This window comes from Danio rerio, chromosome 15 (assembly GCF_052040795.2).
Source record: "Danio rerio strain M-AB ecotype USA chromosome 15, GRCz13ab, whole genome shotgun sequence".
NCBI classification, from domain to species: domain Eukaryota; kingdom Metazoa; phylum Chordata; class Actinopteri; order Cypriniformes; family Danionidae; genus Danio; species Danio rerio.
In genome coordinates, this window is record NC_141035.1 from 37,235,001 (window position 1) to 37,257,968 (window position 22,968).

General features: G+C 34.4%; 1 protein-coding gene across 3 annotated transcripts in view; it reads right to left on the reverse strand.

Annotated features, from left to right (window-relative positions):
- The window catches only part of agmo (alkylglycerol monooxygenase), an 83,811-nt gene that overhangs the window by 49,242 nt on the left and 11,601 nt on the right, over positions 1–22,968 (reverse strand). For all 3 annotated transcript variants that reach the window (XR_015508442.1, XM_087282646.2, NM_212883.2), the window contains exons 2-3: positions 20,485–20,615; positions 19,344–19,495 (exon numbers count right to left, since the gene is read on the reverse strand). Coding sequence is in view for 2 of the 3 variants with exons in the window: in XM_087282646.2 (XP_087138772.1) it covers positions 19,344–19,495; positions 20,485–20,615 (283 nt within the window). In the remaining variant the exon portion in view is untranslated. The remainder of the gene's footprint in view (positions 1–19,343; positions 19,496–20,484; positions 20,616–22,968) is intronic.

Consider the following 22,968-nt stretch of genomic DNA (forward strand, 5'->3'; position numbering starts at 1 on the left):
AACAGTATGAACAGGGCAAGAAGCCACACTGACACTGGCATTGTGCAGAATAAAATGCACTGTGCTCTCTACTTGTAGATACGGTAATGTCTTTTTAATGTGCTAAAATATAATTTAAAAATAACCCATAAAGGACAGAGAGCACTTGGCAGTCACATTTCCTTTCTTTACACGCATTAAATTATGTTTTTTTTCCATTCATCTATCAACCAAATGCCCCCTCAAATCTAGCGCCACCCTGCATGATGCCACGAGCTTCGGCGTGGCGAGAGACCGCATGCCATGTCACTCAGGTTATCAATGAACTGTGAACGTCTGGGCAGAGTGGACAAGCGCATGAAAGATGCCAACATAAACAGTCGGCCGAGGCAACCAAACCCATGTCTGTCACCACAATACTTCACAATGTCTTCGCACACATTCAAAACTGCCACTGGAAATGAATGAAAAAGAGTGGTATATTGTGAATTACACTGCACATGAATAATCATAAGCGTGATGTTATGCAACAGTTTTATGTACAGTAGTTATAAGGACTTAAATTTTAGATAAAAAATAATAATAATTGGCTCAGACTTGGCGCACCTGAAGAAACGATAGGTGGAAGGAGAAAAATCACTATTAAAGTGTGCGGAAAGCAAACAAACAAACAATCTCGCACCCTATCAATATTTGCTCAAAAAAAAAAAAAAAAGACAAACATCAGACAAATTAGTGTATATAAAGACACATACCAATGTTTGTGGACCGATTAAATGAGTTGAATGAATACATAAACAACTCACCCATACAGTGGCTGCAGTTTCTGATGAGGTACTTATCTTAAAAACAATTTATGACTGTTAAAATAGTCTGTCGGATTTGCTAAATGTTTCTGATTTACTAAATTTAAAAGAAAGGGTTTAAATTAATGATTTTTTTACCGAGTCAGATGTTGGGAAAAGGTTATTAAAAAGGATTTTTTAAAACATTTTTTTCTTTTCATTAAACAATTGTATTTGTATTGCTTAAAGGTGACATATTAACTGAACTTCTGTTGAGTGTGATATGCTTTGCATACTAATGAAGCTTTTTTGCAGAAGTGGATGAAGCTGATAGAAATGCAAAGGCTTGATTGTCTAAAATTAACTTGAGCTCTGCAGCTAAACTTGCAGAGTATGTGCAGAATATGTGCAGTTGAGAAAGGCTTTTCATGCAGTTCAGAGAATTCATAGAAAAAGACGATGCATGTATGGGTGCGGCCAATAGAGGACTGGAGAATGATTGACAAGTGACGAATTTCACTAAACTCCACCTGTTAATAGCTGCCTATATAAGTTGAAGTCAGGAAATTAAAACTTTTGCACACCTCCTGAATGTAACTTTTGCACTGCATTGAGGATAACAGAATTCTGTGAATCAAATTATTCATTTGTATCCAATAAACTCCTAATATGTTTGACATTGAAAAACTTCTCCTGACCTTTTTATTGAACACTCATGGAATTGATTAAACATTCCAACACAGATTACACTGTTTGCACTAAATGTATATACAGTACAGCCTGAATGGACAATGCAAGAAAACTGCAAACTTTTTTTCCTAGTGTTATTTGCTATACACTGACCTTTTCAATCTTAATACCTTTATTCTGCATTGCAAATTTGGGTAAAATTATAGCTTTTGCATTGGTCGAGTCAGGATTTTTCAAACCAGCTACAAGAAAATAAAATTTTTTTAAAAAAAATAAAGAATTATTGACTTATTTATATAAAAGTAATTACAAGTTAATTAAAATAGACACATTATAACAAAACAAATAATATTAATATAAATTACAATTGAATACACTAACAATTAATAATTAAAAAAATATTTAATACAAAATTTTATTAAAGGTGCTGTAAGCAATTTAAAGTTTATGTAAGTATTATGCTTCTAAAGCATATAAATACTATGTTCGCAGATATTTAAGAAACATGCTAAGTGAACATTCTTGTTTTTCCGAAAAACAAGAATGTTTCGAACAATTTATTTTATTTTCAATATCTCATGTTAATTGCTGCTGCTTTCAGAGGTATGGCATATTACAGATGTAAAATGGCATTCAAACTCACATTATTAGCATTTAACACTGAATAAAACACATGAGGTGTACCTGAGGTGATCATTGTCAGTTTTCTGTTGTTCAGCTGCAAGAAATAGAAGCTTATTCTAATATATCAATTTCAGGTGTGGGTTGGACCAAAAACTCATTTTAATATGGGAAATATTCCTTCTATCACATGTCATTGCTTTTATACAGAACATGATTTAAATCAGCCTTTAGGCTGGATCGTCAGACTCTCTCCTGTTGGTTCTCAATCTGGCAACCTGCTCTTGCGTTTGCTTAGATCCAGGAATGCATTACCTAGTTTAACCACTGTGTGTCAAACTAACATACTGCACCTTTAAGGATCATCTTAACTGATTAAGATTCAAATGCAAACATCTGATTATAATAAACAAATATTACAGTAGAACAGTACAATAAATACAAATTCAATGAAAACAAATATAAAAATTTTTGACTGAAATTTAAATGCAAACAAAAAGTACATAAATACATTACTATGATTATAAGAATAAACAAATATTATTTGTAACAAATATAAATTATAAAATTATAAATATGATTTATAAATATTATTAACTATGGGCAGCACAGTGGCACAGTGGTTAGCACTGTCGCCTCACAGCAAGAAGGTCACTGGTTGAAGTCCCAGCTGGCCCAGTTGACATTTCTGTGTGGAGTTTGCATGTTCTCCCTGTGTTCACACAGGTTTCCTCCGGGTGCTCCGGTTTCCCCCACAGTCCAAAGACATGCAGTAAAGGTGAATTGGATGAACTAAATTGGCTGCAGTGTATGAGTGTGTGTGTGTGAATGTGACAGTGTATGGGTGTTTCCCAGTACTGGGTTGCAGCTGGAAGGGCATCCGCTACGTAAAACACATCATTCCACTGTGGCGACCTCTGATATACAAGGGAATAAGCCAAAGGAAAATTAATGAATGAATTATTTAGAATATAACTGTGGCAATGAGACGGGGCCAAGAGCAGTGAGGGTGTGCGAGGCAGGTGAAGCGTCCAGGTGTCCCTGATTATCTCACTCACGTAACTACCTCGCATGCCCTCACGGCTTTCGACCCCGTCTCACTCGCCACAATAACATTTTCAGAGTCATATCAAAAATTATGCTTCTATAACTACATCCTCTTTGTGTTCATGTTTGTGTCAAATTTGAATGTAACAACATTTTTAAAAAGAACTTGCCTAAACTCCCTGATCAGCACTGAATTTATTAAAATGCTCAACACTGCAAAAGCACCAACATAAATTTAATAAGCAGATCTAAATGCAATGCCTCTGATTGGGCATTTTATTTCATTTCCATCAGCTGTAATAGATTTACTTAAAATGCATATGTTAGAGCCAGACTCCTATCCTGAAGGACGATATCTCCAACACAGAGAGACATCCCTCAGACTGCCTCGTCCAAAACACACACGCTCGCCTACAAACACAAGTGGCTGATTTGCTGGACATTGTTGATATTATTGCAGGGTCCCGGGGGCGCTCGTTTTGAGCCCTGGCTCCACATCCTGGCCGCTTCGATTCTTTTGTACGCCCTCCAACCTGCGCGGCCGGGGACTTCCAGAGGCAGGAGAAGATTTATGAAGCCCCTGTGGCCTGGGGTTAAACCCCGCCGCCTTCCACCTAGAGGATTCCTTTTGAAAACAATAACATCCAGTCTCGGCCTCCTCTGGGACGGCCCGCAGCGCTGTTGACGTGATCTGTTTGTCTTGACAACTGCCGCCGTCTGCGTAAATGCTAAACGTGTGCCACTACTGTATCCTGAACCTGATATTGAGCGTTCGCATATGCAAACACATGTGACTTTGCTACCAGAAAAAAAAGTTGCTTAATTTAGTTTTTTCTAAATCCGGTTACAAAGAAGAAAATTAAATCAAAGTTCTGTAACATACTGTACAGCCCTTATCTGTGCAATTTTTACTGATTTTGTCCCAATACTGACTATTGATTTAAATGGACACCAATACTCTGATTTTAATACGATTAAGACAATAGAGAATGGGAATGTGTCATAAAAGCGCAATGCATTCTGGGTGTTTAGGACAAGTGAGCCAGATTCCCATTGATCTTTACTGATTTATTGTATCATATATACACTCATCAGCAATAAACTAAGTGTTTGCACTACAAATAATAAAGAAAATCATCTCTGGAATTGTTTTCTTGTGGCATGCTCTATCAGTTACAGACAAACCTGTTCATTTATTTATCCACTTCGGATTGGCTTCCTCTGCGCTCGTACTCGGCTTCTCTAGTTACACTTCACAGAGGTATAGCAACTGGGGGAATGAGGGGGATACATCCCCCTCACTTTTAGAGACAGAGCATTTAGAAACAGGTGACTAATAATTATATGAACATAAAATTTTGGATCTTATTCAGCTGCCCATCCTTACTGTCAAACCCTACTTTTGAGAATTATTATCCGGGAAAAATTCTCTTAACCAGCCAAAGTGGTGAGTGGGAGTGTCTGTCTTACCCGCCACCGCTGAAATCTACCCGCATTTGGAGGGTTGGCGGGTCTAAATGTCCAGCCCTGGTGGTTAGACCTTTTTATAAGCTTATTTAATTCGTTTTTTCTCCTTCTCCAACATTCCCCCTCCCCAGCAAGTTTCAGCATACACAATAACAGAAGACACCACAGAATCATAAAAGTCTTTAACAGTGTCTGACACACACCAAAGGACCTCAATCTTCTTAATAAATGAATGCGACTCTGACACTTCTTATACACCTGAATTGTATTTTTAGACCAATCGAGCTTGTTATTCAGATATACACCCAGCTACCTACTGTATATGATGAAACAATCGCAATTGCTGACTCCTGTATTATCACTGGCATGCCTTGTTGAGGATGACTGCTAAAAATCAACAATTATTACTTTGGTCTTATTAGTATTAAGCTAAGAATTTGATTAAGCTAGTTTAAAGCATTAGATCACAAGCAATTTTATCATTTACAACTTTAATATAAAATCATTTTATTGAACTATTTGAACAGTAAAGTCTTTGTAATGCTATTCTATATTACATTTGTTTTTTTCAATTTCTGTTCCTGAACACAATTTGATTGTCCTGAAAACCATAAAGCACTGTTTATTTCACTTTTATATTTGCTCTATTGCATCTATCTATGCTTGTAATTTGTTTTTTTACACTTCATGCATGAATTGCTCCCCTACGGAAACATCCTAATTAATCAAAATAAATACATTATTTCCAAATAGCACTATTCAAGCCATCTGGTGAAATTGTACAGTATGTACATATATTGCAATATTCATTCATTGTTTCTTTCATTTACCTTCAAGCTAAGTCCTTTGTTTAACAGGAGTCACCACAGTGGAACAAACCACCAACTATTCCAGCATATGTTTTACGCAGCAAATGCCCTTCCAGCTGCAACCCAGTTCTGGGAAACACCTATACATTCACACACACTTAAACACTATAATTCAGTTCATCCAATCTACCTATAGCACAAGACTTTGGATAGTGGGTGAAAATGGAGTACTCAGAGGAAACCCGAGAGAACATGCACACAGAAATGACAACTGGCCCAGCCAGAACTCAAACTAGTGACTTTCTTGCTGTGAGGTGACAGTGCTAACCATTGAGTCACTGTGCTGCCCCTTTTATCGCAATTTGTATTGCATAAAAATATTGCAATGTCAGATTTTTTTCCAATATCATCCAGCGCTAGTTGGATTGGATTTGATGCAAGCAGAACATCTCTAGTATTCTCACTTTTTAAACTCATTTTGTCCTAATGATGACAGCTACAAAATGCCATTTCTAATACGATTAAAGTTTACTTTTGGCTTACAAAGTACCATAAACACCTTTCCTACTGTAAAACAATGAAAGGGGTGAGGTGATAAAGAATGTAGCATTACGTACTGCCTTCCAGAACTTGTTTATAGTTTCTCTCTGGCTTTATGACCCTTGTCTAAACCTATAACATGTAACCCCAACCAAACCTCAAAGAATGACACAATATGACACTTCAGCTGTATGTTACATCAAATAAAAATGTGTCTTAAAAACACCCAGACAATATCCTCCTACAAAACGAGCAAAAGTTTCCCAAAGAATCATTATTCAAATGCCTTTATGTGACTCTGGTGAATGAAAAGGAGAGGGAATTGGGGACCTGAATTGCATGTTGCTTTACAAAAGTTGGGCTTACGAGTGGGTCTCCGGATCCAAAGACCTGCAGGACTTGCAATTAATCTAAAGACGTCATGCTACACATCTATGAGGAACAGAATGCAACCTTAGGCCAAACTAATCACCAAAACCAAGGTTATTTAAGCGAGTCTGCCATCAGAAGCACTCCAACCTATGAGAATTACTCTAGAAAAATCAATCTTCAGAGACTTTTGTGGATCCAATGAAGTATTTATTTAATAAAAGAGTGAAAAAAATGTGCTCACATCTAATTAAAACACATTTCTGGAATGAAATTTACAATAACAGTCTGATTAAAAATCCAAACAAACATAATTTCATCATTTTTGGTTTGTCTCTTTTGAAGAAACCACAAATGTGATCTCCAGCACGATGTTTGAGACCGGTCCAAAGATCATCTTGTGCTTCATTTGAAATTGTTTGCCTGAAACATTGCAGGATCTTCATTTCCTTTTCGTTTGTCCTCATTTATTTCAACGTTTCATTGGTTTAGTTTGTTAGCCTGTCAGTGCCGTTCAGAAAACTCATTCGTAAAGCTTTTGTCTTGTGAAAAATGTTTTGAAATTGGACATTGTGTTACCACTGGCATTTGTATTTTAAATTCTTTTAGCAAATTTGAAGTCAATTCTTTATGATATCATGTCCAAATTTGGAGCTTCATGAGACATGTGGCAAGTTGATTTTATAGAATCTCTATTACTTTGTAGTTTAATCAAGTACATTTGCCTAACATTAAACAGCGAACTTCACTTTTTTATCTAAAGCGAACTTTATCTTAAGGGACGTTTGCACCAAGCATGACAACTGTAAAGATAACGATAAAGATAAAAAAATCGTTATCGCAAAAAAAAAAAAAAAAAAACGAGTTCAGACCGCATCTACAGTATAATAATAAAGATGTAGAAAAACAATATTGTTGAAATCACTTTCAGAATATTTTTTCTCAGCTAATAAATGATAAAACACTGACAGATATTCAGAATACATTTAAATATAAAGACTCGTGCAATTTAAAGATACAGATAACATTCTGGAGAAGCTCTCTTGATGTTAAGGCTTCATTTTGAAGATTATATAAAGATAATGATCTAGAAACAGTTGGTTATACAACGAGAAAGATTGATAAAAACATGGAAGTTACGAAAGCCAAACTTAAAGTAATTTAAAGTAATTTAAAGTAAAAAAAATAAAACCTCCTCAGGTATTTAGAGCTAGTTTCAGTATGTTTGTTTTGCATCCTTTGAAAGTTGGGGGTGGAGTATTGTAACGTTTAATTCGACTACACTAACTGCGATCGCAAAATTTGTTTCATTAGATTAATAAATTTTAGTAAAGATTAGCATTAGCAGTATTAGTTGGCGTTTCTGTGTGGAGTTTGCATGTTCTCCCTGCGTTCGCGTGGGTTTCCTCTGGGTGCTCGGGTTTCTCCCACAGTCCAAAGACATGCATGTTTTCCAGAGATGGGTTGCAGATGGAAACATGTTGAAACATGTTGAAACATGTTGAAAACATGTTGAAAACATGTTGGATAAGTTGGCGGTTCATTCCGCTGTGGCAACACCGGATTAATAAAGGGACTAAGCCGACAAGAAAATGAATGAATGAATTAATGAATGAATGAATAAATGGTCAGATGCACTAGTAGCAAAAGCTGCATGATAAAATATGCAATGTTTTAGTTGATTGTTGTGATAATTATATTTCTTAAGAAAAAACCTAATAAAAACACTACATTTTTGGCAATTAAAAAAATTATTTCAAAATGAAATTCATTAAGGTAAAATAAACAGTTGACAGATATTTTTCTAACATTATTAAAAAAAAAAAAAAAAAAAAAACGTCAAGGTGCAAACATTTAGACATTAAATCACCACGAATGACTGAAATGCTCGATGGAAATCTGATTCTCATTGCCTTTTGTCTCTTACCATCAGCATTTATTTTTAGCTCTAAATCTAGGTAAGAAGATAGAAAAGATCCTATCTGATTCATCAGATTTAGATAACCTATGCATGCACCACTCAAATGCTTTGCACAAAAATATATATTTAACTAATTGCATCTCTCTGTGACAAAGATACTGCATGTACCATTATCGTGAACTTTTGCGACATATTGTGGGAATAATGCTGAAAAGTATAAATTAATAAAAAAACAACAGATTTTTATTATTTGTCAGTGTGGATGCAAATATATTCTTTATATTTTTAGCTATCATGCTTGTTGTATTTCCCAGTGCTGACATTTGATAAAAAAAAGGTCCCTTGAAAAATAAGGGACTATTCTGCTAGGTGCAAACAGACCTTTACTCTTTAACTTTATTGTAGTGCCTTCACTTCAAAAATAACCGTCTGTATTAAAAAAGGCCTCAGGTCAGTATTCAAAAATATATATATTTTTAATTATATACTGAACATACAGAGCATGTCTATGAAAATATAAAATAATATGAAAAAATATATAGCCCAAAATCTTATTTCCAGGTTTATTAACAGCAGATTCCACATCCCAGCTTTTCAATGTGGTCTTAGACTTCTGGAGCCCACCATACATCTTTCATTGCTCATGACTCATGAGACAGAGAAATGAAAGACTAACTTGATGAAGCCCCAATGCAGCAGCAGCCACCGTGGCCTTCCTGTCAAAAGCCCATTGGGTTCCTGAGCTGAGGGTTGAGCTGAGGTTTTGGTGGAGCTTTTTGGAAAGAGCATATGGGGACCAGAATCACAGTTGGTCTGCGTGCGTGCACAAGAGCAAACAGACCTACCACTGCTGTCAGCAAACCGGCCACATCTCATCTTACTGGTGCCACTGATTGCGTATGATCGTGTTTACCAACCGTACACTTGTAAAACTCACTGAGCAAATGGTGTAAAAGCAACTAAGATTTGGTTCATTTTATTACTATTATAATTATTATTTTTGCATATATTTTTATAGCTCTGTCAGATATGGAATGGGTGTTTTTTGGTTGGTGTTTGGTTAGAAAAAGTGTAGTGGTCCCCAACCTTTTTATCTCCGTGGACCGGTCAATGCTTGACAATTTTACCGCGGACCGGAGGGGGGCGGGGCCTGTTTGTACGTAGACTGCTAGGTTAATACAAGCTGAAAAAACATTGCTGCAACTCTGATACAACTTTCATTTTTGGAGAAAAAAAAGCATTGCAGTGTTTGTCTGAGATAATTAGACAACTGAAGTGTGTATATTCCATGCGAAATATGAAGCTAATCGGTCAGTTGTTGTCATTCTGAAGATTAACTGGATGCACCTAGAAGGCTCGAGCGCGGACAAGCCACATGCCTCAATTGGAAATAATGAACTTAAAAGTTGGACGGAAAAGACACAATATGTGAACAAGGCCGCCACAATTTGCGATATACAGCAGTTGATATTCTTGCACAGACCTGATGTATTCAACTGATTTGTTGACAAATGGGTTGCGATTCATTCATTGGCAGTTTGTGGATCCTTCACTGGGCTGTTTCCGCATAGCAAGGAAACTTTCCAAAGATGTCTGTAGCTGTTTCTTAATCATTTTGCTGCTTGTGGGTTACATTTTGTCGATCAAGCGACACAGATGTAACCAAAAGAATACAATAATTTTATCAAAATAAAACATTTCTTAACATAAATGATCGTTCAGACTCAAACAGAAATAATTAATAATTTCTTGTACAGCCAGGTACCAATTGATTCACACACCAGTACTGGTCCTTGGCCCAAGGATTGGGGACCCCTGAAATAGAGTATGGCATTTTTTATTAATGTTTTGAAATAATAAAAAGTATTTGCGAACAACACCACCACCAAAAAAAAAAAAAAAAAAAAGATTTCAAACCTATTGCACATATTGGTTTAGCATCAATAGCACATGAGCAATGTTGAGTCTGGATTATAATTTTTTTTTATATTATATATAAAATACTATAATATAATTATATTTTTTGGGGCCTGGGACTATGTGAGAATTTTAAAAGCCTTCAGGCCTAAGAAAATGTACCATTTGAAACTTTAATACCGATTAAAACACTGTTTTATTCGTATCTTTTACTTTATTGAATGTATCTATAATTGTCGATTACATTTTGTGCAGATGCACTCTTTTACAGAATCAGCCCAATCTAAAATTTGAAATTCTTTCCAAATAGATATTCAAGTCATCTGGTGAAATTGTATTCATATCGCAATATAGTTGAAGTCAATTTTTTTCACAGTATTTCTGATAATATTTTTCTTCTGGAGAAAGTCTTTTGTTTTATTTCAGCTAGAATAAAAGCAGTTTTTCATTTGTTAAAAACATTTTAAGGTCAATATTGTTAGCCGTTTGAGCTTTAGTTTTCTTTTTCCAGTTGTCAACAGAACAAACTATTGTTAAACAATGAATAGCCTAATTAATTACTCTAACTTGCCTAGTTAACCTAATTAACCTCGTTAAGTTTTTAAATGTCACTTTAAGCTGAATTCTAGCATCTTGAAAAATATCTAGTAAAATATGATGTACTGTCCTCATGGCAAAGATAAAAAGAAATGAGTTATTTAAAATTATGTTTAGAAATGTGTTGAAAAAAATCTCATCGTTAAACAGAAATTTAATGGGACAAAAATATACATAGGGCTAATCATTCTGACTTTAATATATTAGTATATCAACTGTATATCACAAAACAAAAAAAATATTGCAACGTAAAATCTCATTTTTCTAATATCGTGTAGCCCTATGCAAACTCACTGAAAAATCAACTATACAATCAAAACAGCATCAGATATCTATTTTAAAGCCAAAGCACATCTTGTAGACAGTGCAATTGAGCATATTTCCTATATTGCACGTTTGGGACCGCAGCTATTTTAATGCACTTCTCCGTCTACGGATTAAAAAAAAAAAAAAAACGTCTTGGTGTGTAAAAAGATCCAGAAGACCATTAACCTAGTCCGGGCTAAACCATAAACCTCGTCTGCCCCTTGTTGCCAAAACCGAGCATGCGGTCGGAAAGCCAGCGCTGCAACAGTGGAGTGTGGCATCGCAATAGAGGAAGACATGGAAAGGCCAAACACCAACAAGAGTCGCAATAAAGGTTTGCAGGCAACTGGAAAATAAGGCAACATGTGGAAAAAATGCGACAGGGAATGACAGAAGAGAGCAGAACGGACACATGCAAATAGCTCACACAGACGCCTGGACAACATCAAACGCTGAACGTGGCTTTTAATTTATGAGGACATGAATTTCTTTTCTTTCTAATTATACAGTACTGTGCAAAAGATGCTTCAAAAAAGCTACATTACTGTTTAGAGTTTTAGGCACTTATTACTAATATTAGCTACATCAAATCATTATCAAATCAGAAACGGTGATGTAAACATAGTTGAAGTTAGAATTATTAGCAACTATTTGTTTTATTTTATTTTTATTTTCCCAAATTATGTTTAACAGAGCAAGGACATTTTCAAAGTTTGTCTGGTAATATTTTTTTCTCCTGGAGAAAATCTTATTTATTTCATTTCAGCTAGAATAAAAGCAGTTTTTTAATTTTTTAAAAGCCATTTTAAGGCCAAAACTATTACCCCCTTTAAGCAATTTTTTTTCAATAGCCTTTAGAACAAACCATCACTATACAATAACTTGCCTAATTACTCTAACCTGCCAAGTTAACCCAATTAATCTAGGGCATCCGCTGCGTAAAACATATGCTGGATAGGTTGGCAGTTCATTCCGCTGTGGCAACCCCAGATTAATAAAGGGATAAAGCCATTTTTTTTTTATAAATAATTACTTATGGATATAATTTTTTCTCTTTCTTTAGCATTGCATTGTTCAAATGGGCAAAGTCTGTTAATTTGTTTCAATGTACTTTATGTAATTGTAATTGTTAAAATGTTAATAAAAAAACAAAAAAAAGTTACCCACCTCCCACCAATAAACCTCTTGGGAGGAATGAAAATGTATAGAAATGTATAAAATCAGTGTTCGGGACAAACAGAATAAACAGCGAAACTATATATTTAAAGTATATGATCAAATAAGCATGATAAAAATAACTAAATGAATGAATAAGAAAATTATAATAAAGGACGTGGATTTCTAAAAACATTAAATGTTACTTTAAGAATCGGTCTTAAGTTCAAGGATGAATGTATTATTACACCGTATGTCATTCAAGCAGGCTGTTATAAATTATGTAACAATTGGGTTGCTACAGATATTATATTACCAATATAACAGGCAATTTGAACAAATCTGAGCATGCCTGTAGTGTCCACAAAGGGATTTTCTCCTTTATGTTTTTGACCCGCTGAGGGGAAAATGAAATTCTTAAAATGATCAAAAACAAAAATCTGATTTTACAATGGTGCTAATTAGGGTCAGTACAGTTTTATAGTGGTCATACTTCTCCTTCTATTCCCCTAAAATGTTTTTTTATGCTAGAATAAAGATTTATAGCTTACAAGTCCCAAAAGAATGAAGCTTTAGATAAAAGCTTCTGCCCTCAAACTGAACCAAAACGGAGTATGAAAACTATTCAAGGATCATTAGCTAAACCTTAAGACCAGCTGTTGACCTCTCAAGTCAGTGGTCAGAAGTAAAATCTGAAGAAAAAAAACACAAAACAAAGATGGACAATGGTCTAGACAGACAGCTCACAGGTTTCTGGTCATTGAATAAATAAAATCTTTTACAATCGATCTTTAGATTTAAAAGCTTTGTACTGTACTGTACATATTTATTTCAATTTAAAGGAATATTTTAAATAATTATTTTTTATAAATAAAATAAATTCTCTGGGTCTTTTATGAATTATAACTATACAATATCTAAAGTCATGTTAGATCGTAATGAAACAAAAATAAATAAATAAATAAATGCATCAATAAATAAACTACATGAACCATTTAAATAAATTACATGAATGACATTCACTAACAAATAAGTCCGTTGTACATGATTACCATTACTACATCAATCACATTTTTACATTCTCCCAGTATTATTCGTTAAATGCAAAGACAAAAAAACAAAAACATTATTCACTGGGTCTTTAATGAATTATACCACAATATCCAAAAGATACTACTTTTTGGACAAATTACTTGAATCCATCAACAATGACTATTTTGAATCGGTTCAACATAATTTAATGCTCAAACAGCTCATAAATCATTCCAAAATGAACCAAAACCTATATTCCTTGTGATTTTCATTGCTTTTTCTGTCACATTTAACACATACTGTACAGTATAACACACACATTATCCCAAAGATATTACTTTATGGAGAAATTACATTTATAAATTAAGCTTAACCTAGTCTAATTTAACCTAAATTAACCCTAAACCAATATCCAAAAGATAATACTTTACGTATAAGTTATAATTTGAATCATTTATCAATGACTCTTTTGAATTACTTCAATATAATGTTATGCTCAAATGTCTCATAAATCTTTCCAAACTTAACCAAAACCATTCGATCCCTTCAGATTTCTGATTCTTCTCTCAGTTGCATCCTTGCAAAGATGTGCTGCTAAACTACAGTAACTATAATCCTTACCAAAAAAAGGCCATTATGTCTGGGACTGATGAATTACAATCATACGACATCCAAAAGAAGTCATCTTGGACAGAGATGGAAAAGAAAACCAGACAAAAAATTTACTCTGAATTAAAAAGAAAAAAAGTACAAATTGGGCACTGGAGATCTAGACATAAATGACATTTCCGATTCGGAGCAGGATCTCGGGACAATGTAAAACATAACATGACAACCACAAGCACCTCATCACTTTATTTAGGGGTTCAAGTGAAGTCTGCAGAGATGTACTATTAAAAAAAAAGAAATGTCCTGCCATCATATCAACATTAAATCTCAAATGGATGTAATTGGTGCAACATATGGTAAGCATACCTAAAAAACCGAAGTATGTTTTTACCTTTCTCACTCTAAGTCAATGGCCTGGCTTCTGACCCACTGCAGATGTTTACTTGTGTAATAAAAGAGGACATGGGGCAAAGTATTGAGCAATGCATATTTGAGACAACAAAACAGCCTGTAACGTTGTATTTTGGTAAACCAAGCAGAGGGATTATGCTTTATGTGAAGTGTAGAGCTGCTTCCAAGGACAAGATCCAATGTCTCAATACAGAACTGTTGAGATGCAGATTTACAATCTATGGTTATGAAAAAATGTTTACTGGCAATGCGACGGCCGCGATTGAAGGAGGAAGAAAAACACTGCAGCGCTCAAAGATTACAGCTGTGACAATGTTCTCCTCTGTTTGGACACATGTCTCACGGCTCTCAGCCTGAACTCTCATGCTACACAAACATAAGTGTCTTTTGCAATCGCACGCTTCTTGACAGATTGATACTTCAATACACGCAGCCAGACAGAGAGAGTTTCACTTTAGATGCATTTTCCACATCTGGATGGCTGACAGATAATACTGCGTTCAAATGTGTTTACTGAAATACAGAAAATAAAAAGCTGGTATATATACGGTATAAGGTAAATCATGCAAGAACAGTCAGCAGCTACTCGCTTTTCCAAGATGTGAGCTCTCGAAAGTTGCAAGACACACAATCCTTGAAGACACAGGGGTCAAAACAACATTCATGAAACTAAACTGGCCATTGTAGGAATAAAGCAAAGCTGACATGTGCAAGGTATGAGTTTAGACACAAATAATGTTTCCTAAAGGGGTAGTTCACTCAAAAATGAAAGTTTACTCACTATTTACTCACTGTCAAGTGGTGTTAAACCTTTATGAGTGTTTTTCTTCTGCAGAACAGAAAAGGAAGAAGAATGCTGAAGAATGTAGGAAACCTGCAACCCCTGACTTTCATTTTAGGAAAAACAAATATCATGCAAGTCAACAGTGTTGGGGAAAGTTACTTTTAGTAATGTTTTACAATATTGAGTTACTCCCCCAAAATGTAACTAGTTGTATTTTTTTTTTTTACACAGCATTGTGTTCTGCATCCTGATTGGCTGTAGACTATTGTCAATCAACCTCCTCTGTGACGTGTCTCCTGTACAGTGCAGAATGCGTTCAGCTTAGGCGCAGTAGGTAGTGCTGTCGCCTCACAGCAAGAAGGTCGCTGGTTCGAACCTCGGCTCAGTTGACGTTTCTGAGTGGAGTTTGCATGTTCTCCCTGCCTTCACGTGGATTTCCTCCGGGTGCTCCGGTTTCCCCCACAGTCCAAAGACATGCGGTACAGGTGAATTGGGAAGGCTAAATTGTCCGTAGTGTGTGAATGTGTGTGTGGATGTTTCCCAGAGATGGGTTGCGGCTGGAAGGGCTTCCGCTGCGTGAAAACTTGCTGGATAAGTTGGCGGTTCATTCCGCTGTGGCGACCCCGGATTAATAAAGGGAATGAATGAATGAATGTTATCCAGAGATGTTTCCCAGAGATGGGTTGCGGCTGGAAGGGCTTCCGCTGCGTGAAAACTTGCTGGATAAGTTGGCGGTTCATTCCGCTGTGGCGACCCCGGATTAATAAAGAGAATGAATGAATGAATGTTATCTTCTGATGTTATCTTCTATATAATTTCCTGGCCCCAGAGCTATACATGTCGTATAGATTGTTGAAAGTTTAAAGCAATTCAAAAATTATTGAAAGTTTAAAGCTACCTTTGTCCTTTTTGTCTTATTAGTAAAGTAAAATCTCAGTCTATTGAGACGATCCCCTTTTCCTTTTCTTTAATGCATTCAAAATAATGAGAATACTTTCACTGCAGAAACGTAAGGCTCTGGCCTGTCATCTTGGTTTCTGTCAATTCCTGCATTCTCTCATTGAGTGCAGGATTAAACGTGAATACTTTAATTGTAATTCAGCAGTTTATTTTTTTAAAGCAAATTAATTCAACTAAAAAGTAACTCGCATCACATTTTTTAAAAACTTACATATTCTGACTTTACTCATTACTAAGAAAAGCAATATAATTACATAACTTGCATTACCCCCGACACAGGAAGTCAATAGTTACAAGTTTTCAGCTTTCTTCAAAATATCTTCGTTTGTATTCAACATAAGTAAATAACTCAAAAAGTTTTGGAATAAATGAAGGAAGAGTAAATGATGACAGGATTTTCATTTTTGGGTGAACTGTCCTTTTAAAGTTGTAAAGGCTATTTTAAAGAATAAAAAGCTAGGTGTTGAATTATTTCTGGATCTGAATGATTTGTGCCTCATCCCAAAAATACTTTGAGAAAATTGTTGGGGTTTAGTTTATTAGGCATATAGTCAAGAACACGTTGCACTTGTGTCGTTTTCAGCGTCTGTCCTTTCACTGCATGATGACATGCACACATGAACTTCTGAACTCCAGAGTTGCTTTGAGAGTCATTTCACAGGCATTTCACCGTTTTATGTGAGGAAAACTCTTGTCGTGTCTAACAAGGCACAGAAACACGAGCATTTTCACAACAACTCAACCTCAAATTAGTTAGTTCAAGCAAAAAAGAAGATTTTGTCCTTAATTACTCATCCTTGTGTTGTTTCAATCCCCTGAGACCTTCGTTCGTCTTCTGAACACAAATGAAGATATTTAAGAATAAATTCAACAGCGCACTCATCTCATCCTCAAAAACAGCATAAAACGTAAATGGTACCAAAGACGTTTAAAGTCCAGGAAAAAAACAAATGTTAAAACACTTTCCATGTAACTACAATGGTTCGACTGTAATCATAAGAAGCTCCAAGATTACTTTTATGTGACAAAAAAACCTGTATCTGAGCAATTCCATACAAAAGAAAATGCTGCCATGGAAATAAAAAACACATTTCACAAAAATAGCAAAACGCTTTGTGTTTTTTTTTTTTGTTTGTTTTTTTAGGCTTGTACAGTACAACCAAAAAATGTCCCTGTCAATGTTTTCAAACAAATATTTTTGATTTACCAAAGTCATGCAAGTGTCAATTTCACATGTCACATCCAGAACCAAGCTTTTTCCTTATAAATGCAAAATCAAATAAAATCAACAATGATTTTGTTCTATAGAGAGCCAACTTTTATCCTTTGGATTGACATTATTTTTTGGGCTGTAAAAAAAGCATCTTTATTTCCCTCATTCAAATTATTAAAAAAATGTAATGTTTACAAATTGATATTTTTCTGATGAATTAGTCGTTTTGAAAATAGATTAACTGATGTTTCAATAAAATGTCAACATATACTTTCTATGTGAATATTTGTTTTAAGTTTTTACTGCAAATGTCATATCCGTAAAGCTGGAATTACTCATATATGACTTTTATATTGACATATTGCCATCAGAGTCAGCTATTAGAGTCAGTAAATATGCACCCTGACTTGACATGGAAGACAATGAAAAAGAAAGTTGCTTTTACAGTTTTTTATTTTTTTCTTAACAAAATTGTTTAGTTTCAGTTTCAGCAAAAAAAGTTTAGTTTCAGCATCGCATATGCTGAGGATTACAGTTTTGTTTCAGCATTTTTCTTTGCTTAGTAAGTTTAGTGGGTTTGGGTTTAGTTAGATTGTTTTGTTATATTGATTTCTTTGTTTTGGAAACTCTCCTGTTTTTTGTTTAATTCTGTAATTTACAAGTACAGACTCGTCACCTCAGTTGATTCCAGCTGATTAGCCACTGAACTCAGCATATACATCCTATTTTTGTTTTGGTTATTGTTTGTTTACACAGTCAATTGCTTTTTGGAATTATTTCCTACAATTTTCAGATAATATGGCATGCTGTGTGCACTTACTTGTGCTCACAAACAGTTCAAGTTGTCTCCATTTCCCAATTGAGTGAAATTATACACCTGTTTATCATCTCTGTAAATGTATTTGTTTAACTTAAAAATCATTATCATTTATATATTTCTTTAGACCTGTAAAACCCTCCAGACTCTGACAGATTGATCAGCTGTAGGCTCTAGAACAGTCATCTGAAATGTTGTCATACAGTGTTATGCCTGCATTTCATAATTAGTCTTGCATTTACAAGCACAGACTATATTGTTAAGTGTTTGGAAGTAATTTGGGTTTTCCCCCTGTAGAAAATTGTCCTAAGAACAATGTTTAGTGGCTCAATGTATTACAACAGTATTTTTAAAAGACTAAACACTTTATTGATGTAGTATACAACCAAGCACATGAGGTCAAAACACAAATGAGTCGCAGGTAATGAAGTATTAAGCATTTCTCCCAAAGAAAAGCCCATCTAAGCAAAATGCTAGCAGGCGTCTGTAGCTTCGCTAACGCTCTCTGCCTCTTTGCCCTTGTTTGGTATCCCTCAGTCGGTGCAATGACACGCGAACAAAATGGCGACGGTTGGTCGCACCAACTTGTTCCTTCTATTGCGTTGTTCAGAAACCTATGGTTGATGTCACGGATACTACGTTCATAACTTTTACACTCTATGATTTTCACCCAGAATCAGTAGAGACTCACTTAATGTTTCATCTCATCCAACATAACAACTTAAACACATAACACTTTATTTTTGATTACACAATTAGTTTTTTAAGTTTTAACAAAATGATTTTGAAAAAAAAGGAAAAAAAATGTGTATTGGACCCTTACATATATTTTTTTTTAATGTTAAACTATTATAAAAACAAGTTTTAAGATTTAACTACTAAAACAGAATCCAGAACTATTAAACACCTGAGTAAATGATTTCATAAGGCCCTACAAACCTAGACACAAGTTTCAAGGGACGGCAGGTGAATTACGCCAAGAGTGTTGGTCTGTTTTCCATGAAAACATATTGTATGGCTTCAGAAGTCAGACCCACTTTAATGGCAGTTTTTATATCACTATAAACCGTATGGAAAAATAGATTTAAGATTACTTTTTTAATAGCTTCTACTCTAAAAGGTGTAAAAATGCTATTAGTACTAGATTAAAGCACCAAATAAATTACTAAATAATCACATAAAAAAGTTCACAAGAAGAAAACGCCCTGTAAAAATGGGAATGCTACGATGTTTCATTTGTACGTCCAGCGAACACTTTTAAAGCAGTTGGATCATAGATATACTAGCAGTGCATTTGGCAGGATGTTCACATACCATGGGCGAATCGATGGAACCAGTAGTATCCCATGTCCACACCAAGAAACGCAAGCCACCAAGTCCAAGCCGAATCCCAGGGAAGCTCCAAAAAATGGAAGTTGTCCCAGATATAAATATAAGCAGACAGCTCCACACTTCTCATCATGAGCCTTGAGAAAAACAATTAAGTTATATGAAAGGAGCTCACCAGCAGATAAACATGTCATGAAATCTGTTTAACGGAAAACACATTGGTAAAACATGAAATAACATCAGTTTTGTACTTTAAAAAAATTACTTCTTTGCAACGTCAGGTTTAGGATTATCTTCTCTTTTGTTACCAACAAAATATGTTTTTTAAGACATGTCTATTTTTTTGCGATTCCGCTGTACAAATAATTGAAAGAAATTTGAGGTAAATCTGACATTTGGAAAGTTATTTCCAAATTATTTTAATTTATTAATTATTAATTTATTAATTTTCATTTTACTTTATTTAAAACTATTTTTAATGACATTTTATTGACATTTTTAATTTTATTATATTTTTTTATTTAATTTAATTGTATTTTATTTTATTTAAATGTATTTGTATTTAACTATTAATTTTATTTTATTTTATTAAACTAATTAATGTATTTTAAATTAAATATTAATTTAAATATTTTAGTTAAATATTTTTTTTAATTTTGTTTAATTTAATTGTATTTTATTTTAACAATTATTAATTTTATTTAATTTATTTAACTATGTTTATTTAACTATTTGTATTTAACTTTATTTTAGTTACCTTTATTTTATTTAAATATGTTTAATTTGATTTAATTGTACTTTTTTTTACTTATTTTTTATTCAACTTTACTTTTATTTAACTATTTCAATTTTATTTTATAATTGAATTACATTTTTATTTAACTTTACTTAGCAACACTGGCTATATTAAAATTATATAAACCTTTTTGTCCTGAAAATAGTCAACATAAAATACACACAGACACATAAAAATAAATAAATAACAAAATACAATTTTGATAATATTAACAACTTTCAAATTATAAATTACTATTAACATATTATTAAAAAAAATACTACTCCGGGATTTTCCAACAATTTTAATAATTCGATTTTGTATGAGATTGGGAAGTTGTTGTGAACTCACTGAGGCAGACGGGACATCATCCCTGCGGACAAAGACGTAATGAAGTCGTTGATCTTAATGTGAGGGCCATCTGTCTTTAACCAGCCCAACACAATCTCCAATAATATCAAGCCAATGAAATATGGCGTGGCCTACAGCACAAAAAACATGAATTCAGCAGTGAGTAAACACCAACATAACACAATTACAGTAATTTAAATAAACATTATGGTAAAACTGTACACTTTAGTATATCAGACAGAAAGTGAAGCATTACATTATAAAACATTAAGCTTTATAAGTTTTACACATGACCTTCTGTAAGAGCCCTACAATGCATGTCAAACTAAGCATAAAAATCTAATATACTAAGCGTCTGTCAGCAAATGAAGTGATTCTTTGTTTGCATAAGGATATGCATTGGTTCTGTAGCAAAGTCATGGGATAAATTCCTAGCAATGCAAGGTATACAAGCACGCATACTGTAGATGTTTACCAGAATTTTAATAGCGATCAGCTGATCTTTTATTTATGTAATGGAAGAAAATGAATGAATGTCCCGGTAATATTGTAGGACTGAGAAGTACACTGACATATGCATATTGCACCCATACACTAACATGTATACACTTTTAAACATAGTTCAAGTGCCGGTGTTGTGCAGAGAAACACACCACTGCCGTAAAATGCACCCCCTTTATGGAATTGAGATAAAGTAGGTTGTATATTCACACATTCAGACTTTCTCCTTCATAATATCATTTCAGAAAAGTATTATTTTAAAATTCTAAATAGGGAAATCATATTAGCTGCCAACAACTATCAAAGTACCACAGCAGGCACACAACATCCTAAGACATTAATATTAGGTTAGATTTATGTCAGGTAACCAAAGTCAGAGCCTAGCCAGCATCTAAGGACATGTCCAATAGCGACATCAAATTACGTTGATATTTGGTTGATTTTAGGTTGTGTTGGAAAGTGACCGAAATCCAACATCTAATAGATGTCATAGTGGTAACGTCCACACAACGTCAAGGTGTAACAGGATTAGACATTGATATTTGGTTGCTTTTAGGTTGGACTGACGACAACCTTATTTTCATTTCCAAACAAAATCTAACATTCCCACGGTGTTGGGGTATGTTGTGGTACATGTTGATGCCCTGTGCCTGCAGGGACAACATTGCTTAGAGTCAATTAAATGATGCTAATGTTGTTTTGAAGACATGGTTGCATGTGATTTCAGACCGAATATTCAATGTAGCGTGGTAAACAATATAGGGAGCATGTCACAAGTTGTAACTAAACAAATGTTCTAACGTAAACCAACTTTACCTCAATCTTTATAGACTTTCATTAGAATTCTTAGTCGACATTTAAAAGAAAATAGGGCCATAATTGATTAAAGCGTAATGATTATTATTTTGATGGATAAAGCAAAAACAAGAAATGAAACGCATTTTAAAACGCACTAGGTTTCAAAACATATTTATTATAAGAATATTAATGTAGTGTAGACTGATGTAATGAGCCGGTTAATTAGGCTTTTTGGTGGGTTTTAAACAAAAGGAAAACATAAAATTGTTGTTGTTTTCCATAAATATATACACTACATATCACATACAGACCCTGAGCATGCGTCAATATGGCCTCCATATTTGTACAGTGCTCCCAGGAGAAATGTTATTCAAACACACTAGTCAAGACTAAAGCCAATCTGTAGATGCTGGATTTTTGCGTTGCGTACAGATGTAGCAACGAGCCAACAAAAACAAACAAAAAAACAAAGCTCAAAGGCAGAACATTATCCTAGGGAAGATTTAGTTTAAGTTTTTGTTACAAATTTTTGTGCTAAACAAGTAACGTCATTGATGATAATACAGTCACTTACTGCACTGACCATAAGGCAAGAAGGCACCAACTTGCACTAAATTCTAGGCTCATGCTAGTTTTGTGGAATAAAATCAGCAAACAACGCAAACGAAATCTGATGCTGCGGTGCCGGAAACGTGCATCATTGTCAGCTAAGTGAACGAGTTGTTCATAAGAGATTCATTCACAAACGAATTGCTCCCTTCGTTTGAATTAGAAGTGAAAGTGGGAGAGGAGGTGTGTTTCTGGAGTTGGATAATACATTTCCATACTCACAAGCACTCGCTCTTTGTCAGCAATGCCTGTGTGGTCACTTATCCATCAATGTAGAAAAGTGATGTCAAATAATAATTTTCATAATTTAGTTAAAATACTTGCATACTAATCACCGGGAAATCTCCAATAATATATATATATACATATCTCTGGCTCTGGATGGCCAGTCCTCCACTGCACCTTGGTCCGGCATTCATTTCAAAGAAGCACTACCCTGTATTAAAATGACAGCTCTATTGACGCATTCCTTCCAATAGACAACAACACGGTAGGCGACATCAAATGTAAATATCTATAGTTGTTTTCAACTAAACCACACATTAAACAATTCACTTCACTTAATCACATGGTTAT